This window comes from Carassius auratus, chromosome 36 (assembly GCF_003368295.1).
Source record: "Carassius auratus strain Wakin chromosome 36, ASM336829v1, whole genome shotgun sequence".
NCBI lineage: Eukaryota > Metazoa > Chordata > Actinopteri > Cypriniformes > Cyprinidae > Carassius > Carassius auratus.
The window spans coordinates 2,644,182-2,672,102 of NC_039278.1; the positions used below are offsets into that span (position 1 = coordinate 2,644,182).

General features: G+C 36.3%; 1 protein-coding gene across 3 annotated transcripts; it reads left to right on the top strand.

Moving 5' to 3' along the window:
- The first annotated feature begins 1,328 nt into the window (after nucleotides 1-1,328).
- Nucleotides 1,329-27,236, top strand: LOC113054966 (E3 ubiquitin-protein ligase DTX3L-like). 3 transcript variants are annotated; one of them, XM_026220793.1, is made up of 14 exons: nucleotides 1,329-1,590; nucleotides 2,315-2,384; nucleotides 3,431-3,508; nucleotides 4,225-4,272; nucleotides 4,450-4,509; nucleotides 5,205-5,306; nucleotides 6,996-7,031; nucleotides 7,354-7,455; nucleotides 14,452-14,526; nucleotides 15,019-15,256; nucleotides 18,224-18,375; nucleotides 23,860-25,329; nucleotides 26,123-26,340; nucleotides 26,467-27,236. In XM_026220793.1, exons 2-14 carry the CDS (start codon nucleotides 2,343-2,345, stop codon nucleotides 26,534-26,536), a joined length of 2,691 nt encoding a protein of 896 aa, XP_026076578.1. In that variant the 5' UTR covers nucleotides 1,329-1,590; nucleotides 2,315-2,342; the 3' UTR covers nucleotides 26,537-27,236. The 3 variants fall into 3 exon arrangements, with proteins under 3 accessions (XP_026076578.1, XP_026076579.1, XP_026076577.1); XM_026220792.1 differs by having other exon boundaries at nucleotides 1,330-1,590; nucleotides 4,222-4,272; XM_026220794.1 differs by lacking the exons at nucleotides 6,996-7,031; nucleotides 7,354-7,455 and having other exon boundaries at nucleotides 4,222-4,272.
- Nucleotides 27,237-27,921: the final 685 nt, after the last annotated feature.

The window sequence follows — 27,921 nt, forward strand, 5'->3', positions numbered from 1 at the left end:
ATTAACCATACCACCATGCATCTGTTATTTTCTAATGATAAATTATCTCTATATATTATTTAATTACAGTTATTTTAAGGTTTTGACATCCAAACATAAGTGACACTTAACTTAAACCTAAAAACATAAATTCTGTTATCTTAAGAAACTATGATGATGATGATGATTATTATTATTATTATTTGCATTACATAGCCCCCAAACACATTAATATGCAAATTAGATACAGAGTATACATTGTATATAATGGGAAAACCTTTTAATGGCCATTTTACACACATATTGCATAAATCAAAATGGTATATTAAATTATTTTGTTATATCTTTCATTACATAGTTGAAAATCATCCTTATAGAAAAAGTTTGGTATATTAAAGAAAGTAATGAATAAATAAAAATTGGTTGGTGATTAAAAAAAACACTGTTTTTGCATTTTTATTTATTTTTATTTTTGCATAGCATATCATGAATAAAATATAATTATATATATATATATATATATATATATATATATATATATATATTATGCTCTAAACAATGTAATGGCATGAAAAAAATGCTAAATTCACAAATCTTTTTTTTTTTTTTTTCTTGTATTCAGGAGTATATATATATTTTTTCCCTGCATTTTACCTCGGCTCTAGCTTGTTTCCTTCTAATAAACCTGAAACTACAGACTAAATATCGTCTTCTCTGTGACAAATTGCTCGTGTTGTTCCTGGATTCTTCCATGCTGATGGCCTATGCTAAGGTGCTATGAACCATTATTACATACACCACTATCTCATAAATTTGGGATTGGTATGAATTATAATTTTTTATGTTTTTGAAAGTCTCTTCTGCCCACCGCAGCTACATGTATTTGATAAATAATAAAGTAAAACACTAATAACGTATTGTGAACGTATTGAAGTTTTCCGTTTTAATATATATTTTAAAATGTAATTAATTTCTGCTAAAAACAGTTGAGCTGCCCTGATGAATATTTTTTTTTTTTGTTTTTTTTTTTTAAGTTACAGCACTTATTTGAAACAGAAATATTTACTCTTAACTTTTGATAATTGATAATTAAAGTACCAATCATGATTGTGGATGATCACCTGTGAAGACTTTACAGGGTTAGTTCACCCAATATAATTAATAACTCACCCTCATTTCATTCCAACCCCATGAGACCTTCGTTCAGCTTTGATACAAATTAAGTAATTTTTTAACACAATGGTAGTGAGGAGATCGTTACCCTAATTACTCACAGCACGTTAATGAAGAACGACAGTGTTTAAATGAACACGTGACTTGTGTTATCTTTATATGTCTGCTGCTATGCTATGTTCTGTACACGTGACACGCAGGCTAAATGTTAATGCACGAGAAAAATATAAAATAAAAATAAGCTACAGCAAATGTATTAGTCTACACAGATGCAAAATGAATCGTCTTTTTAACACAGTATATTGAATTGTTGACATGCTGTCTCTTGTCGTCCAGTAACTTTCGCTTTCGTTTCCTTCGACTCAAAACCAGTCGATCAGGCTGAATCGAGCAGAACAGAACTCGACAGCTCACACTTCACACAGCTCTCGCTTCTCGGTAAGTACACGATTAAGGGCAAGATTTGTCCTTTTAGTTGCCTCTTTAATGTAGCGATATTAATGTCGACATAAACAAGGTAGGCTATGGAGGTAAAAGTTATTTTCGACAGCTAAAGTCAGGAACTGCGCTGTCAATCTATGGACCGTCATTCTGAACAAACATTTAAGTCTGCAGTCCAAAGAATACGCGAAATGTGAACCAGTATGTGTGAAGACAGACATTCATCTTCAAGACCGATGAACATTAAATAAAATCTTTAAACGGTGTATGTGTTTTGTACGAAACGAAAATGAAACCAAACGCATTTCTCCTCAGTCACTTCAGTCTTTAAGAGAGAATAGGCCTAGCTACAGGAAGAACTACATAAAGTATAAAATGCAGACAGATCGAGTAATTGAAAACTTTATGATTCAACATCTACACTTCAGTGTTCATTTTTAAAAGGTATGCTGTCTGTCTGGGGCTCGCTGGGTATTATTATTATTATTATTATTATTATTATTTTGTGGCTTTAAGAAAACATTTTTTAAGAAAAAGTTTTCAATTTCAAAGTTATTTAAAATGCAGTCTTTGGCATTTGAACCTTTAAACATTTTGGAGCACACTTAAACATCACTTAACTGTTTGGAGCATTTGTTTGCAAACTTAAAACTCTCAGTTGTACTAGCATATTTATTCATTATAGCCTAAGATCTTAATCAAACCTAATGTTTTCTTTCAGCTGGTGTTTGGAGGTTTTCACCACAGTCATGTCTCAGCAAGCGTATGAAGCAATGGAAATTGATGGACATGTGAGTCACAGGGTATATACATGTAAAAGTTTAGGTCAAAAACTCTTGACAGTTGATAATATACCTGGCGAAACAGAGTATATCAAAATTAGTTACACTAATGTTATTCACAAAGCAAAATATGCTATTATAAAGACATTTTCATCACAAATAAAGTGTCAAAGTAAATATATTAAAACTAAGGTTTGGCCTTCTTAAATCTTCTATTCAGTTCAGTTCAATAAGATACAAAGGCAGTGGGACAGCCAGAGCAATAAACAAACACCTATACTGTGGCTTTTCATTTTTATTTCTGGAACTACGTACAGTGACATTAGAAGAGATTATAAATGTATTTGTTTAACATTATAAGATTATAAATACCATTGTGAAAAGTGCTTCAGAGATGCATCTGAATTGAAGGTATTTTTTAAATACCGAAAGATTTCTGTTAAACAGTACATACCTTTTGGTATGGGTTTGGAGCTGTGAGTCTTTACTTTAGTGCATGTCGCTCAGAAAACAAGAGTTTTTAAAATGAGTTCAGGGTGTCAAGGGCTAAACAATAAATCCTCTTTTGTTCCAAAATTATGTAAGTTTTGGATACTTTATGATCTCACCACAAAATTCGAAACGGATACAGTTAAAATGTGGGGGAAACTAAAACTACAGAATGTTTTCTATCAAACGATAAATACCAATTGACTCTTCTTGTTATACTTTTGGAGTTATGAGTCATTATTTTTGTGTATTTCAGGGAGGCAAAAATGCCATAGGGGCTTAAAGGGTTAATGTACTAAAGGTGAATAATAAAAAATGGTAATCAAGTGGTTACCAAAAAAAAAAAAAAAAAAGAGTGGAAAATAATCAGTTTGTAAACATGTCAATTAAAAAGCAACATATTAATCTAGGTATGATTGGTATTGGTAATTTTTCTTGGTCAGCTGCCATTAATAGCAAAATGCATTTAAGATTTACTGAGAATGATTGTTTGTTGGTTTGTGGCAAGTGCAAAATAAATGACCATGCCCATTATTTATTATTGTTTTTGTTGATAATAATATTAGGGAAATCCACAATCCACCAATGTGTCAGGCAGTGTTGATCAAGATATGGAGGATGTAAGTCAGGGTTCTGATACTCAGGTGAGTCACATCAAGTGTGTGTGTGTGTGTGTGTGTTATCTGTCAGTCTGACCCAGTATCATGAGAAAAATAAACTATTTTATGAGTTAGCAATTTTTATGTCTTTGATAGAAAAATGAAATTTTTATGTCTTTTATTGCATGATTTTTTTAAAAAGAATGAAGCTCCTCCCCTAAACTCATTCATTCATTTATATTGCAATATATAACAATATTGTATGAATTTATACAAATTAGCCACCAATTCACAAAGCACAATAAAGTTACAAACTACTGTTAGATGGTGTAAGTGTCTCCAACTACAGATAATTAAATTAAATATGAAATGCACTGCATTTTAAAGGTGGCATATAATGCCCCCTTTTTACAATATGTAATATAAGTCTGTGGTGTCTGTAAAGTTTCATTGCAAAATACCCCACAGATTATTTATTATATCATTTTGAAAATGAGTATTTTGAATGGAAGCAGAAACTTGCTGTTTATCATACCGGTCTCTTTAAATGCAAATGAGCTTCTTCTCCCCGCCCCATTTTCCAGAATAGAGCTGTACCATTACAGCTCAGACCTGCTGAAAACATCTGTTTTGGTTCTGATTATCATGTTTATCGCTCTGAAATAATGTGTTTTAGTGTGCACTGGTGTAAGTGAAAACAATCCAATCAGACTAAATTAACTGACATATTAATTGCAATGGCAATTATTTATATTCAGCAGGCCCTAACTGATCAGATGATGCAAAGCAGACAGTTTTTTCATGTTCAGGTGAGGACCAGTTACATACCCAAATATACAGTTTATCATCTCAAACTCATATTTTAGTAAAATGTCTTTGCGGGGAAATTGTATTAAATGAAATATGTATGAAAAAGTTATAAAAAAGAAAAGAAAAAGATATTAATTGTAATTCCACTCTATTCTCATATATTCTCATTCTCTCAGCGTATCGTTGGACATGTAATCACTCATCAACCTCTCAGCACAGGACATGATAATGATAAGGTAAATATTCTACATTTGTTCATTTACAACACATAGCTACTTTTGAATTGCATCACAGAGGCAGAGCTTAGCTGGATTATGTTTAATTATGTTCCCACTTTTGTTTTCTATAATTACGACTAAAATCACTGATAAACAATTTATTTACCTGTTATCCTAAAAAAGACGAAAAAGCTGGAGTTTCATCTAATCATCTAAAAAGGTTTTATTAACTGTTTTTATAATTGTCAGAGGTTTGTTTTATTTGTTTATTTATTTATTGGTGGCAGGGGCCACTAAAAGGATATTTAATAGGTCTTATCTAGAACGATAATGAGAAATAATGATTAATTAAACAAAATAATGTATGCAAATAATATATTCATCAAGACGTTTTTATAATGATGTTCTCAGAATAATAATATTTTAGCCATGGGAACAGTTCACTGCCCATAATTGATATAACAGTCGATAGTGAATATTGATATGTATTGCCTTCAGTGTAATACAGTTGTCAACTACCGGTGTGAGTGAATTATACTGACAGATTTATTTACCTGCGTTTATATTCTAAAATAAGGAGCAGATTAGCTCCGTGATTAACAGGTGTCTCAACATGTTGCTCAGTTACTTGCTTTTACATAACGCAGTTATTAATTTTATTGATATTAGAGAATATTCTTCTTATGTATTGTTTGTTTTTATGTGGAAATCAGGACTTGAGTGCAGCAGGTGCTAAAAGTCAAGACATGGATCACATGAAGAATCAAAACTTCACAACGAGTCAAACAAACGATTCAGACTCAGACCCAAAGAAGGTACTGACTAAAGAGCAGAGCTTGAGCCATACACTTTCTGAGAGTCATAAATACTTTATACAATATCAATGATCTTATATTAGTTTGTTTACTTTAGTAGTATTACAGAGAGTTTTGTTATAGTTACTTGGCTCCCATTGGTTATTTGCACATGCATTCATTGCTGTGGCGCGATAAGCAGCTGGAGGGCAGGGAGTGGTTTTTCTATATAGGACTAGCTAGCAGAAGCTAGAAATGCATATGTTTTGTGTTGTTCACTGATGCTCAAACCAAGAAACCACAAGGAGATTTTATTGTGTAAGAAATTGTGTTGTTCATAAGGAGGGAAAGACAAGAAATTTACCGAAAAATACAGGAGAAAGTGTCTTGTAAACCTGCATCTGTGGTCAGGAGGAGCTGAGTCGGATAATGCTCTTGTGTGTAAATGGTTAATATAAGATATGATAATATATGAAGATATTAATAAAGAAATGTATAAATGGACGTATATAAAAAAGCATGAGACAGTCAGAATTTACACAAAGACACAATAAATAAGGTATCATATGTACCCATGTTTAGAGAACTTCATTGATTATAACGGAATATTGTGAGACTGCGATAAATTGAAGTGAGTGGCAGCTTTTTAGTGATTTTAGGAAAGTAATATTGTCTTGCTTTCTAGGCTATAATCAAATCTGAATTTGAATGAAACTTTTGTTTTACATGCTGCTAACAGGACCAGCGGCGACATAGCCTGTACATGCAGCACAGTTTCGGGAGTGACATATATTCCGCATCCATCCTTTAAATGTGGGATTCACTTTCGAAACAGCTTGTTTGCAATCACAAAGTGAAAAAAAAGTCATGACATTTGCCAAGTATGGTAACCCATACTCAGAATTGGTGCTCTGCATTTAACCCATCCAAGTGCACACACACAGCAGTGAGAAGTGAACACACCATGAACACACGTCCGGAGCTGTGGGCAGCTATAGATCCAGTGTCCAGGGAGCAACTGGGGGTTCAGTGCCTTGCTCAAGGGCAATTCAGGCATGGGTATTGAGGGTGGAGGAGAGTGCTGTTAATTCACTCCCTCCCAACTACAACTCCAGCACCGAGACTCAAACAGCTGCCCGCAAGTGGAAGTGGAAGTGGATTTTGAGCTTTGTAACTTTGTAGCTCCGTTTTATGCTCAAAAAGCAACATTACAGACTAACTAAAATTGAAAAAGCATAATAGGACCCCTTTAAATGAACTATTATTTATAAGATTTGTTCCATGTGGTGCCTGAAATGTAGGAATATTAGTCAGTATTTTGCTAAAAGAGTTTTTGTGATTGTAGTGCTGGCACCTTTTCTGGTTTAGGCTTGTCATCGATAAATATTGATGATATTAAAACCACCAGTAGGTGGCAGCAAGACCATGTTCATAATTATTGAACAAACTATGTACTTTTCTGAATTAACATAAGATGAGAATTTTAACATTACATTAGCATAATAAGTTTTACATATTACACATTATTAATCTAAAGGGCACGGTAAGTGGGGATGGTGGTTTTACTAAGTGGATGCTTCTTTTTTTTTTTTTTTTCAACCATGGGACGCCATCCCCCCTCAATCTGAGACAGTCAGTTAGAACAAATTACTATGGCTATTATTTATTGTACTTGTATTAATATATAGAACATTCTTCTTAATTCAACAGATCTCACCTGCTCAGATAATACAATGTAATGATCAGGTGAGTACCAGTTACTGTGCAATGATGTTCTCAAAATAATAATATTTTAGCCATGGGGACAGTTCACTGCCCATAATTGGTATAACAGTCGATAGTGAATATTGATATGTATTGCCTTCAGTGTCGTACACAGTTGTCAACTACCGGTGTGAGTGAATTATACTGATTGATTTATTTACCTGCGTTTATATTCTAAAATAAGGAGCAGATTAGCTCCATACATGCTTTTACATAACGCAGTTATTAATTTTATTGATATTAGAGAATATTCTTCTTATGTATTTAAGGATGTTTTGTTTGTTTGTTTTTATGTGGAAATCAGGACTTGAGTGCAGTAGGTGCTAAAAGTCAAGACATGGATCACATGAAGAATCAAAACTTCACAACGAGTCAAACAAACGATTCAGACTCAGACCCAAAGAAGGTACTGACTAAAGAGCAGAGCTTGAGCCATAGACTTTCTGAGAGTCATAAATACTTTATACAATATCAATTTGCTGTAAATTTACTCATCCATCCAATATATAGATGCCTTTTTTTTTCTACAGTAGAACAGTAACAGTGGTTCATTGGTGATTGAAGATGCAAGTGAAAGGCTACCATTATTCTGAGAGTGAAAAATAAGCATATCAGGGAAACAAAATTAAAACACATGGGTCTTCAGGGAAATGATCAGTCTTTGAAAAAAACATTATAAGTATAACATTACTAAGAGCATTATTTGTTTTGTTATTTTTAAATTTTATTTTTTTTAATATTCTTTCATTTTACCCCTTCATTCAAGTGCTGGGTTCACGCATGAGCATATCAGGATCTCATCGGTGTTCAGTCCAAATCCAACTGTTTCCTTATTTCAGTGACTGCTGGAGGAACAGGACTGTTGAATGAGTCGGCAAAAAACAGCATCATAAGATCAGATACTCTGGTATTTTGGCTCATTTCGGGTCAGAGTGACTGTCAGGTGTCTGAAACGAAGTTCTGGTTGAATAACGTCTTAGTTACATATGTAACCCTCGTTCCCTGAAGGAGGGAACGGAGATGTTACGAATGGGATCTCGCCCGACAGCCCAATCACCTTCGAGTGGTACAAAACGAGCCAATGGTACACAAAGTACCTTGGTCTGCAGAATTTGCATCACTAGCTCCGCCCCGCAGAGCGGGTATATAAGGAGCAACGTGAGCAACTCGCATTCAAGTCTTCGCTGGGGAGCCGAGCCAGTGACCCGGCCGTTCAGCGGAACAGCGATGTGGCAAGGGGAAGTAACGTCTTTGTTCCCTCCTTCAGGGAACGAGGGTTACATACGTAACCAAGACGTTCCCTTTCAGTTGGTTACGTTCAACGTTACGAATGGGGTCCATTACAAAACGCCACATGGCTGTCTTCCAGTGACCCGTGTGAGTGATAGCACCCTGTCGGGAGGCCAGCACGAGTGAGGGCCTATAGCTCACACAGAATACACTGGGTAGCATATTCCAGATGGACATATGCTAGCAGACTGCCTGCCCATGGGAGGACTTACAGAAGGCAGGTATCTACCAAGGTGGTGATGCATAAGAACTCTGAGGTACCCAGACCGCAGGGTGGAAGTTTCAACGACAGAGCTGGCAAAGGGCTTGGCCAAGGGAAAGACACATGCTGCGGAGAGACTTACTGTGGACATACACACGTGGGATTACCCAGAAAGGGGAATCACGACACAAGGGGCATGTACGCAAGTTTTGGACATCAACAGTGCTGGAGGAACCCAGGGTTCTGACTGAGGAACTCACCTGAGGGGAACAGCGCATGCATCCAGTCCGTGGAGTGGAATGGCGCAGCAAGCTGATTGACACCAAGCAGGTCCTTACTGGCCCGAAGGGGTGAGTACCCGGGAGGACACGGCCTCTACACGGAGATTATAAAATCTCGCAAATGTGTTAGGTGTCGCCCAGCCCGCAGCTCTACAGATGTCTGCTAGCGAGGCACCATGCGCCAGCGCCCAGGAGGAGGCTACGCTCCTAGTTGAGTGAGCTCTCACCCCTAGGGGGCATGGCAGGTCTCGAGCCTGATAAGCCAGGACAGTAGCATCCACTATCCAGTGGGATAACCTCAGCTTGGAGACAACCTTTCCCTTCTGCTGGCCTCAGTAACAGACAAAGAGCTGGTCTGAGGTCCTAAGGCACCGAGTTCTGTCCACGTAGGTGCGGAGCGCACATACTGGACAGAGCAGTGCCAGGGCTGGGTCTGCCTCCTCCAGGGGCAACGCTTGCAAGTTCACCACCTGATCCCTAAAAGGAGTGGTGGGAACTTTGGGCACGTACCCAGGCTGGGGTCTCAAGATAACGTGAGAGTTAGCCGGCCCGAATTCTAGACACGCTTCGTCAACTGAAAATGCCTGCAGGTCCCCGACCCTCTTCACCGAAGCCAAAGCCGTCAGGAGCGCAGTTTTCAAAGATAAAAACTTACTGAGAGCAAGGGTTTGAAGGGAGCTCTCTGCAGTGCCGATAGAACCACTGCGAGGTCCCAAGAGGGGACTTGCTGAGGGCGAGGCGGATTGAGCCTCCTTGCTCCTCTCAGGAACCTGATGATCAGATCGTTTCTTGCACATACTGATTATTTCATTTCATAAGACCTCATATATATTTATCTTTCAATACAAAGGATATATTTCTAGTTATCGTTAGTTATAAGTTAGAGATTCAAGTATCAAGACTACATGCATATCTTGTTCTCAAGATATACGATCTTGTTCTCTTTGACTCGTTGGATGGAAACAGTGCTTGTTTGCAAATGTTTTGTGTGCAACTTTGGATGGAAACTCGGCTATTATCATGGTGGAAGGTAACCTTCTTTCCATTGACAACTTCCTGGCCGAGGGCAGCAGATTTTCTTTAAGAATTTGACAGTATTTTGCACCATACATGTTTCCTTCTGTCCTGACAAGTGCTCCAGTCTCTTCTGCAGAGAAACTCCCCATAACAGGAGATCAGCACCTCCATGCTTTACTGGAGGAATGCTGTTATTTGGATGTTGAGCTGTACTGGATTTCTGCCAGAGATATCGTTTGGTATTGAGGAAATTTTAGTCTCATCTGAACATAACACCTTTTCCATGTGGGCTCAGAATCTTCACATGGCAATGACCACTACTATGTTCACACTGCAGGCAAATGTGGCCCAAATCCATTTTTTTTTTTTTTTTTGCTCACATGACTAAAAACTGTTTTACTCATGACAGTGTGAGCAGCACAAACCCCATGGAATCTGATCTTTTCAATTCTGATTTGTGCCACTTCCATATGTGATGTTAAATCAGATACAGGTCTGATGTTTTGCAATACGAGCGCAGAGTAAACAGTCATATTGTAATTCATTTGACATTTACCTCACTCTAGATCAACATTCACTCATGGGAGTCACTTTTAAGATTTTACATGCCCAAAGTTATTAAGACAGTTGTGAAAGCTAGTCAGTTGAAGTACAGTGACGTGTCAGAACTCATAAGTACTACAGTGACAATTCTATATACAAGAAAAACATAAGGGCTCGTATCATGATTCAAAACTCATATATATATATATATATATATATATATATATATATATATATATATATATATATATATATATATATATATATATATATATATATATATATATAATGTATATATGTATATATATTAGTGCTGTCAATCGATTAAAAAAAATTAACTAATTAATCGCACAATTTTTTAAAATTAATCGCGATTAATCGCGATTAATCGCAATTAAAAGACTGAAACTTTTTGGATATGTAAATGTAAAATGTAAATAATTAATGTAAACTCAAGACAAAGAAACTATTTAAATTCAAAATATGATTGTTTATTGGAATTTTTGTTTAACTTGTAACACAGATTTTCTCATGTAAACAACATACCTTCAATTAACCATCAATATTCTCCAAATTAACTGTTGGCTTGAAAGCCATATTTATTACAGAAATAAAAACACAGGCATGTAAGTACCATTTGAATTTCAAAACAATCAATGCCAATAAAAAACAAAAATGATTTCCATGTTGAATTCTAAGTGGACTGCAAAAAAATTCCAAAGTATAGTCATTGCCAGTGCTTTAAGTGGGCCAGTAAGCACCAGTACTCAGTACCGCCACTTCCAAATATAGCTCTTGAGCGTACCGCCACCTCTCCGTGCGCCCAGAACGTGCTTGTATCGTACCGGTACGCTCATTTGGACATCTGTTTTAATAGAGGTTTTAATCTTTTACCTGCACTGCCGATTTTCAGAGCGCCCTTCACAATGCAAGCTTCCTAATTCATCCCACCCAGAGCAGAAACTACATTACCCATTCACCCTTAAGTTATACAAGTGAATAGCGCATGTGTCGCTTTTCCCACTGTTAAGTGTCAACAACTCAACGTGGCCAGAGAAGGTGTGTGAAACTCGTTGTGAGTTATACTAAAGCAAAATCTTGAGTATTTATTGTCTGATAAACATTAAAAACAGTCTGCGGAGGTTGAGTCGTCCTGCAGCCCCCGCTGGCTGCTCATTGGCTGCAGCATCTTTTTTCTAAGTTCTAAAAAAATACCTTAGACGGCAAGGCACAAATTTAGATATTCATTTATCTAATTAATCTATATCCTATGCACAAAGACAAAATGATCTTTTTGTCCCCTTTTTGTTTTAAAGCTTGATGAAGAGAGAGAGCGCAAGTTGCTGCAGCTGAGGAGGACAGTGATGCACGCGCACAGGAGAGATTGACAGTTCGCGGCACTGTGTACAAAAAATACTCCGCTACACAATTATTTCGTTATTTCGTTTAAGCTTATTAACGTTAGCGTTACAGAAAGGTCTGATTTACGCACTGTTACAGTCATTGTTTTTTTTTTTTTTTTAAACAATGACATTTGAGTTCATGATTTTAATGTTGCTGTTTCTTGTGGCAGACTGAATGAAGAGTAATCCGGCAGAGTTTTATACTGAAACTTTCCGTCTAAAAGTCCTTCCTTGGTCTTATCCATATTTCTTTGCACGTTGAACACACATAGGCCACAACTGGAAATAAAAAAAAACTGCAACCGCGTTAATTGCGTTTTTTTTTTTTTAACGCGTTAAATATTTCAAATTAATCGAATGCGTTAACGCGCTAATTTTGACAGCACTAATATATATATATATATATATATATATATATATATATATATATATATGTGTATATGTGTATGTATTTTGATGCCTTCAGTGTGAATCTACAATTTTCATAGTCATGAAAATATAGAAAACTCTTTGAATGAGGCGTGTCCAAACTTTTGATCTGTACTGTGTGTGTATGTATGTGTATATATATATATATATATATATATATATATATATATATATATATATATATATATATATATATATATATATATATATATATATATATACAGTATTGTTCAAAATAATAGCAGTACAATGTGACTAACCAGAATAATCAAGGTTTTTCGTATATTTTTTTATTGCTACGTGGCAAACAAGTTACCAGTAGGTTCAGTAGATTGTCAGAAAACAAACAAGACCCAGCATTTAAGCTCTTAAGGCTGTGCAATTGGGCAATTAGTTGAATTAGTTGAAAGGGGTGTGTTCAAAAAAATAGCAGTGTGGCATTCAATCACTGAGGTCATCAATTTTGTGAAGAAACAGGTGTGAATCAGGTGGCCCCTATTTAAGGATGAAGCCAACACTTGTTGAACATGCATTTGAAAGCTGAGGAAAATGGGTCGTTCAAGACATTGTTCAGAAGAACAGCGTACTTTGATTAAAAAGTTGATTAGAGAGGGGAAAACCTATAAAGAGGTGCAAAAAATGATAGGCTGTTCAGCTAAAATGATCTCCAATGCCTTAAAATGGAGAGCAAAACCAGAGAGACGTGGAAGAAAACGGAAGACAACCATCAAAATGGATAGAAGAATAACCAGAATGGCAAAGGCTCAGCCAATGATCACCTCCAGGATGATCAAAGACAGTCTGGAGTTACCTGTAAGTACTGTGACAGTTAGAAGACGTCTGTGTGAAGCTAATCTATTTTCAAGAATCCCCCGCAAAGTCCCTCTGTTAAAAAAAAGGCATGTGCAGGAGAGGTTACAATTTGCCAAAGAACACATCAACTGGCCTAAAGAGAAATGGAGGAACATTTTGTGGACTGATGAGAGTAAAATTGTTCTTTTTGGGTCCAAGGGCCACAGGCAGTTTGTGAGACGACCCCCAAACTCTGAATTCAAGCCACAGTACACAGTGAAGACAGTGAAGCATGGAGGTGCAAGCATCATGATATGGGCATGTTTCTCCTACTATGGTGTTGGGCCTATTTATCGCATACCAGGGATCATGGATCAGTTTGCATATGTTAAAATACTTGAAGAGGTCATGTTGCCCTATGCTGAAGAGGACATGCCCTTGAAATGGTTGTTTCAACAAGACAATGACCCAAAACACACTAGTAAACGGGCAAAGTCTTGGTTCCAAACCAACAAAATTAATGTTATGGAGTGGCCAGCCCAATCTCCAGACCTTAATCCAATTGAGAACTTGTGGGGTGATATCAAAAATGCTGTTTCTGAAGCAAAACCAAGAAATGTGAATGAATTGTGGAATGTTGTTAAAGAATCATGGAGTGGAATAACAGCTGAGAGGTGCCACAAGTTGGTTGACTCCATGCCACACAGATGTCAAGCAGTTTTAAAAAACTGTGGTCATACAACTAAATATTAGTTTAGTGATTCACAGGATTGCTAAATCCCAGAGAAAAAAAATGTTTGTACAAAATAGTTTTGAGTTTGTACAGTCAAAGGTAGACACTGCTATTTTTTTGAACACACCCCTTTCAACTAATTGCCCAATTGCACAGCCTTAAGAGCGTGCATATCATGAATGCTGGGTCTTGTTTGTTTTCTGACAATCTACTGAACCTACTGGTAACTTGTTTGCCACGTATCAATAAAAAATATACTAAAAACCTTGATTATTCTGGTTAGTCACATTGTACTGCTATTATTTTGAACAATACTGTATATATACATATATTCTAAGGTATACCATATCCAAAACCTCTTTTCTGTTCATATTGTCACAGTTCTGTTATGTTTTGTTTGCCATTTTCACCACAGTCACTAAATTGATTTTGTCATTCTGTTTAGATGTTCTTTATTAATGACCTTTTTTGATCTGTGATATACGTGCCTGTGTTTTCAGTTCTCATTTGTCTTTTCTTGTCTGTTATGTTTGTTTTTGCTTGCATTCCTTTTTTTGGATTGACCTGTGGATATTTAAGTATGTTCTGAATCGGATTATTTCTCATCATGCATCATCCTACTACCTTGTGTGACAGATTGATTTAAGAAGTAGAAAACAAATTGTGTTTAAAATATATAATTTTTTTTTAACATGGTGTTTCTTGTTTTTAGAATTTACTGCCAAGCAGTGCTAAACAGAAGCATCAGGATATCACAACAATCAAATCAGACTCACAACCAGAGGAGGTACTGACTAAAGACTACAGCTTGAAACAAAGATTTTCTGAGGGACATGGTCACAATTAAATGTCAATGCATAGATTTAAGAAACACAAATTTAATCTACAACATTTAATCTACAAATTAAAATGTTAATTAACACTATTTGTTTCCGCCTATAAATAAACTGTTCAGATCATTTTAGAGTTTAGACTGTATAACTTATGTCCCTCCCTCTGTATTTTAACTCCTGATGATGATGTGCTACAGTGTCTGATTTAAACGTATTCGATAGGAGTCAAGGGACTTTGATATTTCTTTATTCTTGTATCCCTCAATATCACAATATAAAATATGAAAACATAACAATTTTGTTATGGTTAGTTCATTGTCTGCATTTACTATTCTTCCTCGTGAAATAGTTTTTAAACTTAACTCGGCTATGAGTGAGTATAGTTATATATTTATATTTTTCATTTAGTAATATGACTGTATTCATTATGAATTTTCCTATAACAGGTCATTTGTAAAAATGGTGATATAAACCCAACCCAATCAGAATCCTCAGCACCACTGGATATTGGCTACTTGAGAATTAAAGTGGACTGGAAAGAACCATTTCCAGAGAGATGGAAAGCAAAATTAGAGAAAGCCCTTCAGAGTTGGGTATCCAAACTGGAAGGAAAACCATCAGTCCAAAGCGTTACACTCATGGATGATCAATCCTTTGCGGAGGTGCAGATAACACCATCAACGGGTGAGATGATTTATGATAATTCACTTTAATGCCCTTTTTAGTTCTGTAGATGATAGTATCTGAAATATAAATACATTATGTATTTTTTTTTTTTTGTATTGTTATATAAACAAAGGCAAATACCAGTGTTGGTGGTAACATGTTACTAAAAACGCACATTACAATTACAGATGACATTTCAAGTCATGAAATGAGTGAAGTATTAAATAAAATGTACATTTTAATGTTACAACTAACACTAAATGTTAACCTAAATGCAAACTAAATGCACTAAATGCAAACCAAAAATGATTAACTTAATGAAAAAATAACTGCATTAATGGAGAAAATACAAACTGCTTGTTAATCCATGTTCATTTTGACCACGAACATGTGCTGTCATTCAGTCTCAGAATGGAGATGGTCACTGCACTGCTGCACCACAATCATGCAATGCATTTGTCCCACCGCATCTGTGTGTGTGCAGTGTGAATTCTCTAATCCAGGGGTTCTTAACCTTTTTGATGTCAGGGCCCACATTTTATAGTACAAAGTGGCCCAGGGCCCAATCAAATATTAGCACTGTATTGGTTTATTGATATCACCCTTGGTTTGATTTGTATTCAATAACTAAATTAAATCCACTTGCAGTTTAACAGTTCATTATTATTGTGTATATAAACCTGCACATACAACAAGATGTCAAACACGCAACAATTCAGGGAACAAATCAATATGCATAAAGAACAAAATTAAAAGGCTGAAATCAGGCATATTAACACACAAAATCAGTAAGATTTGACAGATTTTAGTTACAAAAAAATAAATCATATAAAAATTTATATAAAAATGAATAAAATAAAATGTTTTGCTAAAATAAATACATTTAAAATAATATTTTATATATATCAAACTAAATAAGTTATAAATGAAAATTGAAATAAAGTGCAAATGAAAAAATATAGCTTTATAATCTCCTAAATAAAAAATAATATAAATGGGCTGCTTTTTATTCTTTCTTGCAACTTTATGCTGTTTGTCTTTGGCCATGGCCAGGATACGATTTGGTCTCCTCTTTTCCACTTTACAAATTTCTCCACATGTTTCACACATTCTCCATCTGCAGTTCGTCTGCGTGCATTATGTATGTGGTGCAGAAGCAGCACAGATTCATTGTGCTTTCACACAGGACGCGTTTGCAGTCCGCCATTGATCCGCAGCTGTTTAGTCCACAAACAAAACATTTGTTCATTATTTTATATTTCAAATCATGTAAAAATTATAATAAAAATAAATTAATAAAAAAAAAAGCTTTTTCATGAATCTGATAATCTATCACAGTACAGTAACAATCTTTCATAGACATTAGTATAAACTCAAATATAAACAACGTATTATTGATGCACTTGACTTCTAGGTTTGTATAAGTTGCTCAAGCAAGCAGCAACACATTTAACAACATTTAGCCTAATTTTCTTGTTAGGCAATCACAAACATTTAAAATGAATACTCACCACTGACAGAAACAGTCGACCTTTCGTGCCTTGTGCATTTAAATCTTTATTACAAACAATCCGACAGGTCTTAATGAGCTTTGTTTTTCTGCCACCATAAAAGTGCATATATTGCGTTTCCTTGATTACCTAAAGGTACGGAAGTTCTAAGCGGCCATGCATTATAATTTTTTTCTTCTTGTTTTCTCGTTATCACGACCTAATTTTCTCGTTATCTCCACATAACGAAGTTCGTTTTCTCGTTATAATGACTTAATTTTCTACGCGGACCTTCCTCGTGATCGCTATAATTTGTGCAGTGTTGCTCATTACTGACATTTAATTAATTCATAAACGTTAAATGCTTGAATCAATATTATTATTTTGTGTATTTAGTTCCTGCTAGATGCATGAGTTTCACCAATGCTGTGAAACTCTGGCTTTGATAACTGCTTATCAAAGCCAAGGTTGACGTCACTTTATTCTGTTTGCACATATATATTTATTTGTGCTTCTTTTAGGCACATGATATCTAGTTAATAAGCAGAGATGTTCTGTTTATCTACAGTAGGATGGGATTTAACGATGTAGGCTGATGTGCTTCTTTTCCTTAATACTAATCTTTATTGTTAACCATATTGATGAGAAATGTGATGTATATGTAAAATCCATAGGCTAATTGAATTCAGTTTTGTTCTATAATGTTGTAATCATTTTTTTTTCTACACACACACACTACACATACACATGAACGCTCTTTTCAAACAGAAGCTTGTAACACACATGATATCTGCCACGTCATATAATGACTACTACAAATTACAAATTATATATCATTTTATTTCAAATAAAGGGGAAAATTAAAAGGGAGTTTAATCCAAGCAGCTCTAATGGCACGGTGTTGCCATTTAAACATGTTAATTACAAAAACAAAACGTTTGTTGTACTGTCTCTGGAAAAATCAACAGTGACTGATCGGCCTTTATTTATGTATTGTAGACGTTATTATAGGCGAAGCGAAATTTGCTGAAATATAGGCTACAGTAAGAGCGCCTGCATGGCTGTCCATCAGACTATAGCAACAGTAAAACTGTCATGTCGTTATAACGAGAAAACTACTTTCAAGATAACAAGAAAATTAAGTCATTATAACGAGAAAACCAAAAGGAAAAAAAAATATAATGCATGGCCGCTTAGAACTTCCGTATAAAGGTGCTATTTTTCTTGTTTTAAACCTAGCCAAAAAGCGTGTCCAAGCATGGGCCGTGGCCCTATGGTTAAGAATAGGTTCTCTAATCTGTTAACCTGGAAAAAATAAATACTTCCAACAGAACATGTTCACAGCTCTGTCAGAAATACACTCTCTATTGCTTTTTCTGCTGTTCAATATATTCAAGTGAAAACACTAAACAAAATGATTTCTTGCTGTTGAATGGTTTCTTCTGATTGATTTTACTAAGTGGACTTTATATGATACATATGTTTTTCTCTGTAGCTCTACAAACTTTAGAAAATCGTGGGACTGTATCTTTGGAATTTAAAGATGACAAAATGCATGCGACTGCAAAGATTCTGAACAAAGCGTGTTTTGTGACTGTATCACAAAACACCTCCACATCGGACAAGAACCGAAATCTATCATCAAAGGTATCAAGTTTACTTTTTTAGGTTTTGCTTGTTGAGAGAACCAGGGGTGGATCTAGAAAATTATTTAAAGGGGCACTAAGTAGGAATTACTCCCATCTAGTGGTGAAATTGTATTTTGCATTCAAACTAATTTTGCTCTCCAGCGCCTCGCTTTTTCAAATGCGCGTTGCATCTACGGTAGGCGATATGTACCAAAAAGCTTTGACGGGATGTCTTCTAATAGCACTTCGTCGAGTTTTCCTTCAGGTGAACAGGTGTGTTATTTCAAACAAACTGCAACATGACAACTAACAAACGAATGTTACAGTATGAATTACTGACTGTGGAAAACATGAAATATTGTAATTAGTAGTTATGTCTAATTTATTCGTTATATTTTCTGAATAATGTGCATTGTTAGATATAAAAAAAATATTGTAATATAGACTGTAACACTGACTTACCTGTCGAGAAGAAAACTGGCCACTTCAGCGTCTCTTTTGAAATCTTTATCCAGCATTAGCTCTTTCCACCTAGAAAAAGCTTCCCCGACATTAACTCTTGTTTTCTGTAATCTACGGTCACGTTTCCTTTTACGTTCTATTTTTGACTGTTTTGGCGACGATGTTTTCTTCTCCTGTGGCGCGGCATATGTGTGGTCCATAATAAGAATGCAATCCAGACTTTTAAACTTGCCGGTGCAGTTTCAAGCACCTCTCACTGCTCTGCACCTGCGTTTCTGGCTCTGACCGATAACGCGTTGTGGAAACGCGTTGGCTTAGTACTTTTTGTCCCTCTCTGCTATTATAGTTTTGCAAGATGGCGGAACTACATGGAAGCCTCCGTCGACCTACCCGTCCCATGTATATAAAGATAATAAATTCTTCATTTACAAGGATTAGTTTAAACATTGGCATAGGTATTTGTACGACATTGAGGGCATATTTATGAATAAAAATATTGATTTTAGATAATAAAATACCTAAAAAGTTACTTATTGTCCCTTTAAAGACTCCCTGCAGTCATTAATTTCATCTCTTAAAACTCACCATGTCTGTGATTGGCTACACTGCAAAAACTCATTGTAAACAGAAACCTTTGAGCAGGTATGAAAAGCCCCACCCTGCACGTTGACAAGATTAGTTAAATGTTTGTGATGTAGGAAACAGGGGCCTGTTCTTTGTACGTTGCTTTTTACATCTGAGGTTATTTGAAAGATGTCAGATCCTCATATCATAATAACTGATCTCAACTGATCATCACTCAAATTAATCCACAACTCAGAGTATATGTAACACTCCAATACAATTATAAATTAATTATTTCATCACTATTAAACCTTTTCATGAGTAAAACCGGCTGTGTCTATAGTATTATAGATTACACAACATTATAATATTACTTTCAAATTATTTTTAGAGTTATTAAAAACATGCAATCTAATCTTGTTAAATGAAATAAGATGCTCTAGAGCATGTTTAATCTTACAGACCTGTTGCTATGACAGCAAGTCCAGGATCAGCTTCAAAGAACCAAATAATCCAAGATCATGCCAAATCATCAACAATCAAATCCAGCTAAATGGGTTAGCGACATATCAAGAATGGGCTCCAGGGGTGGTTTTTAGTGCACCACGGTTTTAAGGAAAAAATTCTCAGCAATGGTGTTGTCTGAAAAAATTGACTTTGATTTGACTTTAAGTATATTAAAAACCCCAGACAGACATAAACAACATTAAAACGTTATTTTTGCCATAGAGTGTGTTTAAAGGGTGGGAATAGGGTGGTTGAAGACAGAGGCTACACACTGCAGCTGAATTTGATTATCATTCACCATAGTTCAGAAACTTATAGAAATGAATTGGATGCATTTACCAAAATCCTACACAGTGTGTACTGAACCAAAGTTAACAAGTTGTTAATGCAGTGTGATTCAAAGATGTGTATCAGTTTTCTGTCATCTTTGAAAGAATGTAGTATGAAGATTGTAAATATTGCAGTTTTCATAGTCTACACTACAATATGAAATTTTGTACTTTAAGTGTCTTCAAAAAGCTCAGTTTTTACTTTCTCATTGTGGACAAAAGGCCAACATGTAAAGAAAAAATGTGTGCTTTTAGACGTAGCATACAGTATATCAGTGCTGGGCAACTGGCCCTCAACTAGTCATTAATCATTTATGAACGATTTGTTCATTGTCCCTGTCATGTGACAAATGAATGAAAGTCTTGGGAGCTAATCCAATCATATATGTCCCTCATAAATTATCTTTGACTGCATTAAAGGGTTAGTTCACCCAAAAATCAAAATTATGTAATTAATAACTCACCCTCATGTCGTTCCAAACCAGTAAGACTGCCGTTTATTTTTGGAACACAGTTTAAGATATTTTAGATTTGGTCCGAGAGCTCTCAGTCCCTCCATTGAAGCTGTGTGTACGGTCTACTGTCCTTGTCCAGAAAGGTAAGAAAAACATTATCAAAGTAGTCCATGTGACATCAGAGGGACAGTTAGAATTTTTTGAAGCATCGGAAATACCTTTTGGTCCAGAAATAGCAAAAACTAAACTTTATTCAGCATTGTCTTCTCTTCCGTGTCTGTTGTGAGAGAGTTCAAATCAAAGCAGTTTGTGATATCTGGTTCACTAACGAATCATTCGATGTAACCGGATCTTTTTGAACCAGTTCACCAAATGGAACTGAATCATTTTAAACGGTTCGCATCTCCAATATGCATTAATCCACAAATGACTTATGCTGTTAACTTTTTTAATGTGGCTGACACTCCCTCTGAGTTCAAACAAACCAATATCCCGGAGTAATTCATTTACTCAAACAGTACACTGACTGAACTGCTGTGAAGAGAGAACTGAAGATGAACACCGAGCTGAGCCAGATGATGACTCATTCACGAGTCAAGAACACGGAAGAGAAGACAATGCTGAATAAAGTCGTAGTTTTTGCTATTTTTGGACCAAATTGTATTTTCAATGCTTCTAACTGACCCTCTGATGTCACATGGACTACTTTGATTGTTTTTCTTACCTTACTGGACAAGGACAGTAGACCGTACACACAGCTTCAATGGAGGGACTGAGAGCTCTCGGACTAAACCTAAAATATCTTAAACTGTGTTCTGAAGGATGAGGAGGGTAGCAGCCAGCAGTCCTTCTCTCTCTCTCTCTCTCTCTCCCTCGCTCCCATTTCTCCTGGTGTTTTATACTCTCTCCGCGCCAATTACTGCAACAAGAGACTGGTGTTCGTTATTTGCGCTTAACCCACTCACTCACCACATGTCTCCTGACGCTCTCCCCCGCTTCATGGTTCGCTAAACCATGCCACCCCTTGCCACAGTTATATATGTAGAGTTTGCACACTACTACACCTGTGTGTGACTGTTAATATCTCAGTCAATAGAGTTTTGTTTTTGTTCTGTGCCCATCATCCACTATTTCCACCACCTAATCAAACCACTCTTCTTTAAAACATGATGAAGTTTTATTTCACGTCTTTGCATTTGCATTGGATCTCATGTTGAGCTATTTTGCCACCATTTCTACAGCGACTAATTTAGCAGAAGTCTTTTTCTTATGTAACCTCTAAACCACATTCACTGGTTTTAAAAGCAACAACATTTCCATAATGGTTTGCTCAAGCATTGCAATTATTTCACATTTACTAGAATTTAGTCAAATGGCTTTCCCATCTCAGTGTTCTGTGTGCAGGATATAATTTTTTCTGCATGGTTGTGACTAAAGGTGGGCGTACACGGTGCGAATTCGGATGATCGGAAGATCGTATGTCCACGCACACGGCACGAGTGAGTTTATCTGAAAATCGTACGGACGAGATGATATACGACACGATTTTACAACCTGCGAATTCAAGAAGAAATCGCACGAAGTTGATAGACGCGTTCGACTTGAAGCACCACTGCACGCACGGAATGATCACTGTATGACATCAAAGTACCGCGAGAGCGATAAGAGAGCACACATATCCAATGCATTCGAATCGCTCTCGCGGTACTTTGATGTCATACAGTGATCATTCTGTGCAGCGCTGCTTCAAGTGGAACACGCCTAAAATAACTGCTTTCCCTCCCTCATAACTGCATATAAAATATTGATACGAGCCGTTTCCTACACGTGCAGGTTATTTTTCAGTAATAGGAAACCGCTAAATGTGATATAGTGGTATATAGGGCTGCAACAACCCTGCACTCGAGCGAGAGAGGCGATGTGTGTCCGAGAGCGGGGGGGCACGATATTTATTTATTCATTTTAATTGTATTAACTGCCCTTATAATGTTAGAAAATCATGAAAATAAAAAATGACATGACCACATTATAAAATCATTATTTATTTTATTAAAAGTTATGAATTCAGGTTTGTTTATCAGTACCATAGCAACGCCAACTTCCGCTGGAATTGTCGGACAGGAACCATCCATAGTCTTTCGCAAGAGTTAAATTTTTTTTAACTCATCCGGGATGACCAACGGACACGATTTTTTTCACACCGCACTCGTTCGGACCCGGTTCGTAGCCATTTGCATGCGGTCTGCGAATCTCCATAGGAAATGAATGACTTCCGGTCATTTCGTAGCCGTATCGGAGCTGATTTCAACTGCCAGTTTTTGAAGGCGGCGTCAGACTTCAGCGAGTTTATCCTCCTGGTCAATAGTCCACATTCGTCATGGCGCTGCTGTCTTCGTCGTTCTTCTTCTGTGGTTTTCCTAGTTCGTGATTGGTCAACTTCAGATAAATCAACAAATTGGCTCGTTCAACCGCACAAATGACACGAATTCAAACCGATAGCTCACAAACTTTGTATGTTTAAAAATGATCGGGAGGTCGGGAAGTGCTCGTAAGCCACTCTGCTTGGCTCGTAATTCATCGCAAATGATACGAGCCGCGACTACACGAGCATACGCAATTTCCACACGATTGAAAAAAATCGCATGCGAACTTGTACGACAGCAAAAATCGCACCGTGTACGCCCATCTTTAAGAAGTGTGTAGCTTATAGGGAACATTGACTATATCCAAAATAAAAGTTCAATGGGGAGTCCTTGAATCCAAATGCCAGGTTAAATGCTAGTTACTGTACTTGACAAAAATCTAAATAAACAAAGATAAATAAGAAAATGCTGCAATCAAAGACATGCTATCCAGATGATATTATATTTCTCAGAGGGCCTCTGAATTAGCAGAAAAAAAGTAATTGTCTGATTAACAAATAAATGGAAAAAGTCAATTTGTGCACAAATTGAGCTACACTGGTTTTACAGTGTGTTTTTGACTCACTAAAAATGTATTTGTTTATAGTGGATTACATGAGGATTGTTGCATGTGCATCCAACGAAGACAACTCTATGTAAATAGTGTTTACATTTATATTTTATACACAGGGATTTACACTGGGACTGTAACAGAATTTTAATTCAATTACTGTAAAATTCACTGTTAATATCAAATCCTTAAAATCCCATGATATGTTTTTAGATGAACGAGATTAAACCTGTGACTTCTGCTGCATCAGATGACAAAAATAATGATGCAGATGTTCCAAGTAAGACTACGACCATTAAAACTGATGAAAAAAACCTTGAGACCTCAGCTGGACTCACTGTTCCCCTCTATCATTTCTGGTACATTCTTCATGCTTACAGAAAGGAGGTAGAGAAACTCGAGGAACAACATGGAGTCAGTATGCAGGCAGAAGTGTCAGTCTCATTCAGATCCACCGAGAGATCAAGCAGTGATTCTGTCTCCAAAGCCTCTGAGGACTTTCAGAAACTTGTCAGTGATTGTGTGGTTAATTGTAGTGAGGCTGCCGTTAATCATAATGACATGAATTTAGATATTGTGACGCAGGCGATTCGTACCATCCAGTCTGAGGAGGCAAAGTTGATGTTGACCATGTCTGCCAGTAACGGCCAGTTCTTTGGACCGAATAAAATTACCGACATGATTAAAAGAGAGACAACAAGAGTGGAACAACCATTCAAATATAAATCAAATGAAATGGATGTAGATAACGTTTCTCCACAAAGAAGGTTTTCACTGGACATGGACACAAAGGAACTTCCAACTCAACTTGAGATGAGCAAGGTTCATTGGGATCTGATGAATCTTTCCTATAAGGAACATTTGTCCCAACTTAAAACAAAGTATGGAGTGTTATTTAATGAAGAAACACTGCGGAAAAATGTAATTAAAGTTCAAGCTCGATCTAAAGGAGTTCAACATATTAATCTGGAAAGTCATGCCCTGAGAGCTCTAACACAACTCTACCAGAAACTTGCCTCATCCACTGTCAGCTGTAAACTCACAAACCCTACAGATGCTACCATTGTTGCACCACTATTAGAGAAACTTCAGCAGCAGCATCGTGTTGTGGCAGCAGATGAACCCTGGAGGCTTGTTGGACTGCCAGAACATCTCGGTCCTGCCATTTCTTATATTGAGAAGACACTTCAGAAGAATGTGTTTGATGACAAAATCAAGAAATCGATTGGATACGCAGGTGACATTCCTCATGCAAGAGACATCAACTGGAAACAGATGCCTAATTATGGACCAGGAGCAGTGGGTGGAGCAGCACAGGAGGAGGGAGTGAATTTTAGAAGACAAAGTGAAGCAGATACTGATTTCAATAAAGATTCAAAAGGAAACTCTATACATGACAGTAAAAGTGCTCCTGCTGAAGAGACATGTGCTATTTGTATGGACAGCTTTACCAACAAGGAAAAACTGAAATGTGGGCATGAATTCTGTCAGGAATGTATAAGGCTGTCAGTGGAGAGTCTGGGATCCATCTGTCCTGTGTGTAAAGAAGTGTTTGGGAAATTGGTGGGGAACCAGCCAGATGGAAAAATGATTGTAAAAAGGAGCAAATATCCAAGTCTCCCTGGATATTCAGGCTGTGGCACTATTGAAATCATCTATGACATACCCAGTGGTATTCAAACGGTAAGCGTATGCAACAATCAAATCAAAGCACTTTGCTCAAGGACTAAATCAGTGATCCTCAAATCTGCCTTGCGAGATCCATTTTCCTACCCTAATCAAACAAACCTTCCTGTGATTTCCTTATGATCCAGAAGATGCTGATTAGCAAACTCAGGTGTGCTTGATTAGGGTTAGAGCTAAACTCTGCAGGACAGTTGATCTCGCAAGCCAGATTTGAGGATCACTGGTCTATAGCAAGGGTGTCAAATCCTGTTTGTGGAGATATACCTATCTGCAGAGTTAAAACACTTAATTAAAAAAGATCTTCAGGTTCACTTGATAATTACAGACAGGTATGTTTGATGATGGCTGGAGCTGAACACTGCAGGTAGGTAGATCTCCAGGAACAGGACTGGACACCCCTGGTCTACAGACTGTGTGCTCCAGGGATGTCATCTCTGAGGGCCATTGTCCTGCAGAGTTTAGCAACTTTAATTAAACGCACCTGAATCATCTAATCAAGATCTTCAGAATTACTAAAAAGTTTACGGTAAGTGTGTTGGAGCTAAACTCTGCAGGACACGGTCCCTCCAGAAACAGGACTGGACACCCCTGCTGTTGAGGAAACACACAAACTGTAGAAAAAAACTATGAAAGCACAAACAGACAATATAACTTATAAATAGTTTCTACAGTTCTCTCAATTAGCTGTTATTATTAAACCAGAAATATCTATGATATCTGTCATATCCTTGTACTGTAGGTCAATTTCTGTTTTTACATAGTTTTGATCTTTTAAAAAAAAAAAAATTAGGCGAAGCATCCAAACCCAGGAAAGCCTTTTCAGGGGGCAACTCGTCATGCGTACCTGCCAGACAATGATGAAGGAAATGAAGTACTTGCACTGCTGCAGAGAGCTTTTTATCAGAAACTGATCTTTACTGTTGGGAAATCTACAACTTCTGGCATAGATAATATTGTCACCTGGAATGATGTTCATCATAAGACCAATACAAGTGGTGGGCCTGAAAGGTATGTGTTCATGTAAAGTTTGCTTTCAGTTTTCTATCATGTTTGGTAAAACCAGAAATCAAGCATAAAATTTAATAGGGATTCGTGTAAAAAACAAAACTTGTATATCTATTCTTTTGTCCACAGATATGGCTATCCAGACCCTGACTATCTGAAGAGAGTAAAGGATGAGTTAAAAGCTAAAGGCATCGAATAAAGGTTTTGATTTATAAATTCCCAAATGCACATCTACGCCTAATATTTCCAATGAACCATTTATAGATTATTACAATTTAATATACACATTTAATATGCAGTGACTTTCAGAACTATTCAGACCCTTGATCAGTTTCCTGAAAATCAAGCTATATATTGAACTTCTGTTGTGTGTGAAACTCTGTAAATGTTAAATCTCAAAATTATTTTAAAATGACAGACAAAACCTAAAACACGTCATTAATGGTCAAGATAATTAAATGCATATTGTTCTGGATAGCTCTTAAGGAGAACCGTGACAATGAAGAAATAGCTCTAGCACTGAGAGAGTATCTGGAATGCGTACGTTAGGAAAAGAGTATGAAGTGTGCACACACCTGGAGAATACATCATCTAGACACTGCTGAGAGATGATTTCCCCTCAAAACTCTTCACTTTTAAAGAGCTACAGAAATCAGTGGCTGAGAATTATATTTCAGTGGGTCTAATTACTTTTGCCAGGCATTGTATATTTAATATAAGGTGTTCCTTTAATTAAGGTGATGTTTTTATGGTGTTTAATGTTTAATTGTAATGAAATGTTTTAGACTGGAGTTTGTCTTTTGATTTTCACATAAAAAGTGTAAAATACTGATTTTAATGTGGGACTATGGAAAGATGTATATTCATGTGATTTATAATGTAACTGTAATGTTAAAGTTTAACACCTTTTTATTCTGATAAAAATGTGTAACCACAATTTCTCAGAGAAATCAACCTACCAGTGGTTTACTTAAAGCTGTCCATGCATCTAAAGCTGAATGCAACACATGCATTACATGACACACTTCACCAAAGCTTTCACAAACTGCCTCATGTTGATTTTAATTTTAAAATGTAAGCTTTTTACTCTGTACACCCATTCATATTTTAGCTCTTGTTTTCAGAAAGCAAAGGATGACTGTATCTCAGATCAACTTTGAATGACTAATCTTTTTTGTTTTGCTTTGTTTCAGTAAAATTGTAAATATATATTTTTTTGGAGACAAAATGTATATCAGTTCCAACTTTTAGGAAGATTTCCATGTACACAAGTTAATAAAACAAACATAAATAAAACAAATCAGCTTAAAATAATTGCAATTTTTGTTATTGCAGTTTGTTTCTCTTGTAGGGTTTAAAAGTAAAAAAAAAAAAATTGGATTCCTGTTACATATAAATGGCTCTTACGATTCTATGACTCTCTTTTTTACTATTGGATGCTCCTCTTCCTCCCTACTTGAGCTACTGTTATTAAAACCTTGCAAATTATGCACAAACTGGTTTTAAATTTTAACAATGAAGTGCTGCTTACTGCAATACTATACAACTGAAGATAGCTAGCTGCGATCCTTTGACAGACACATA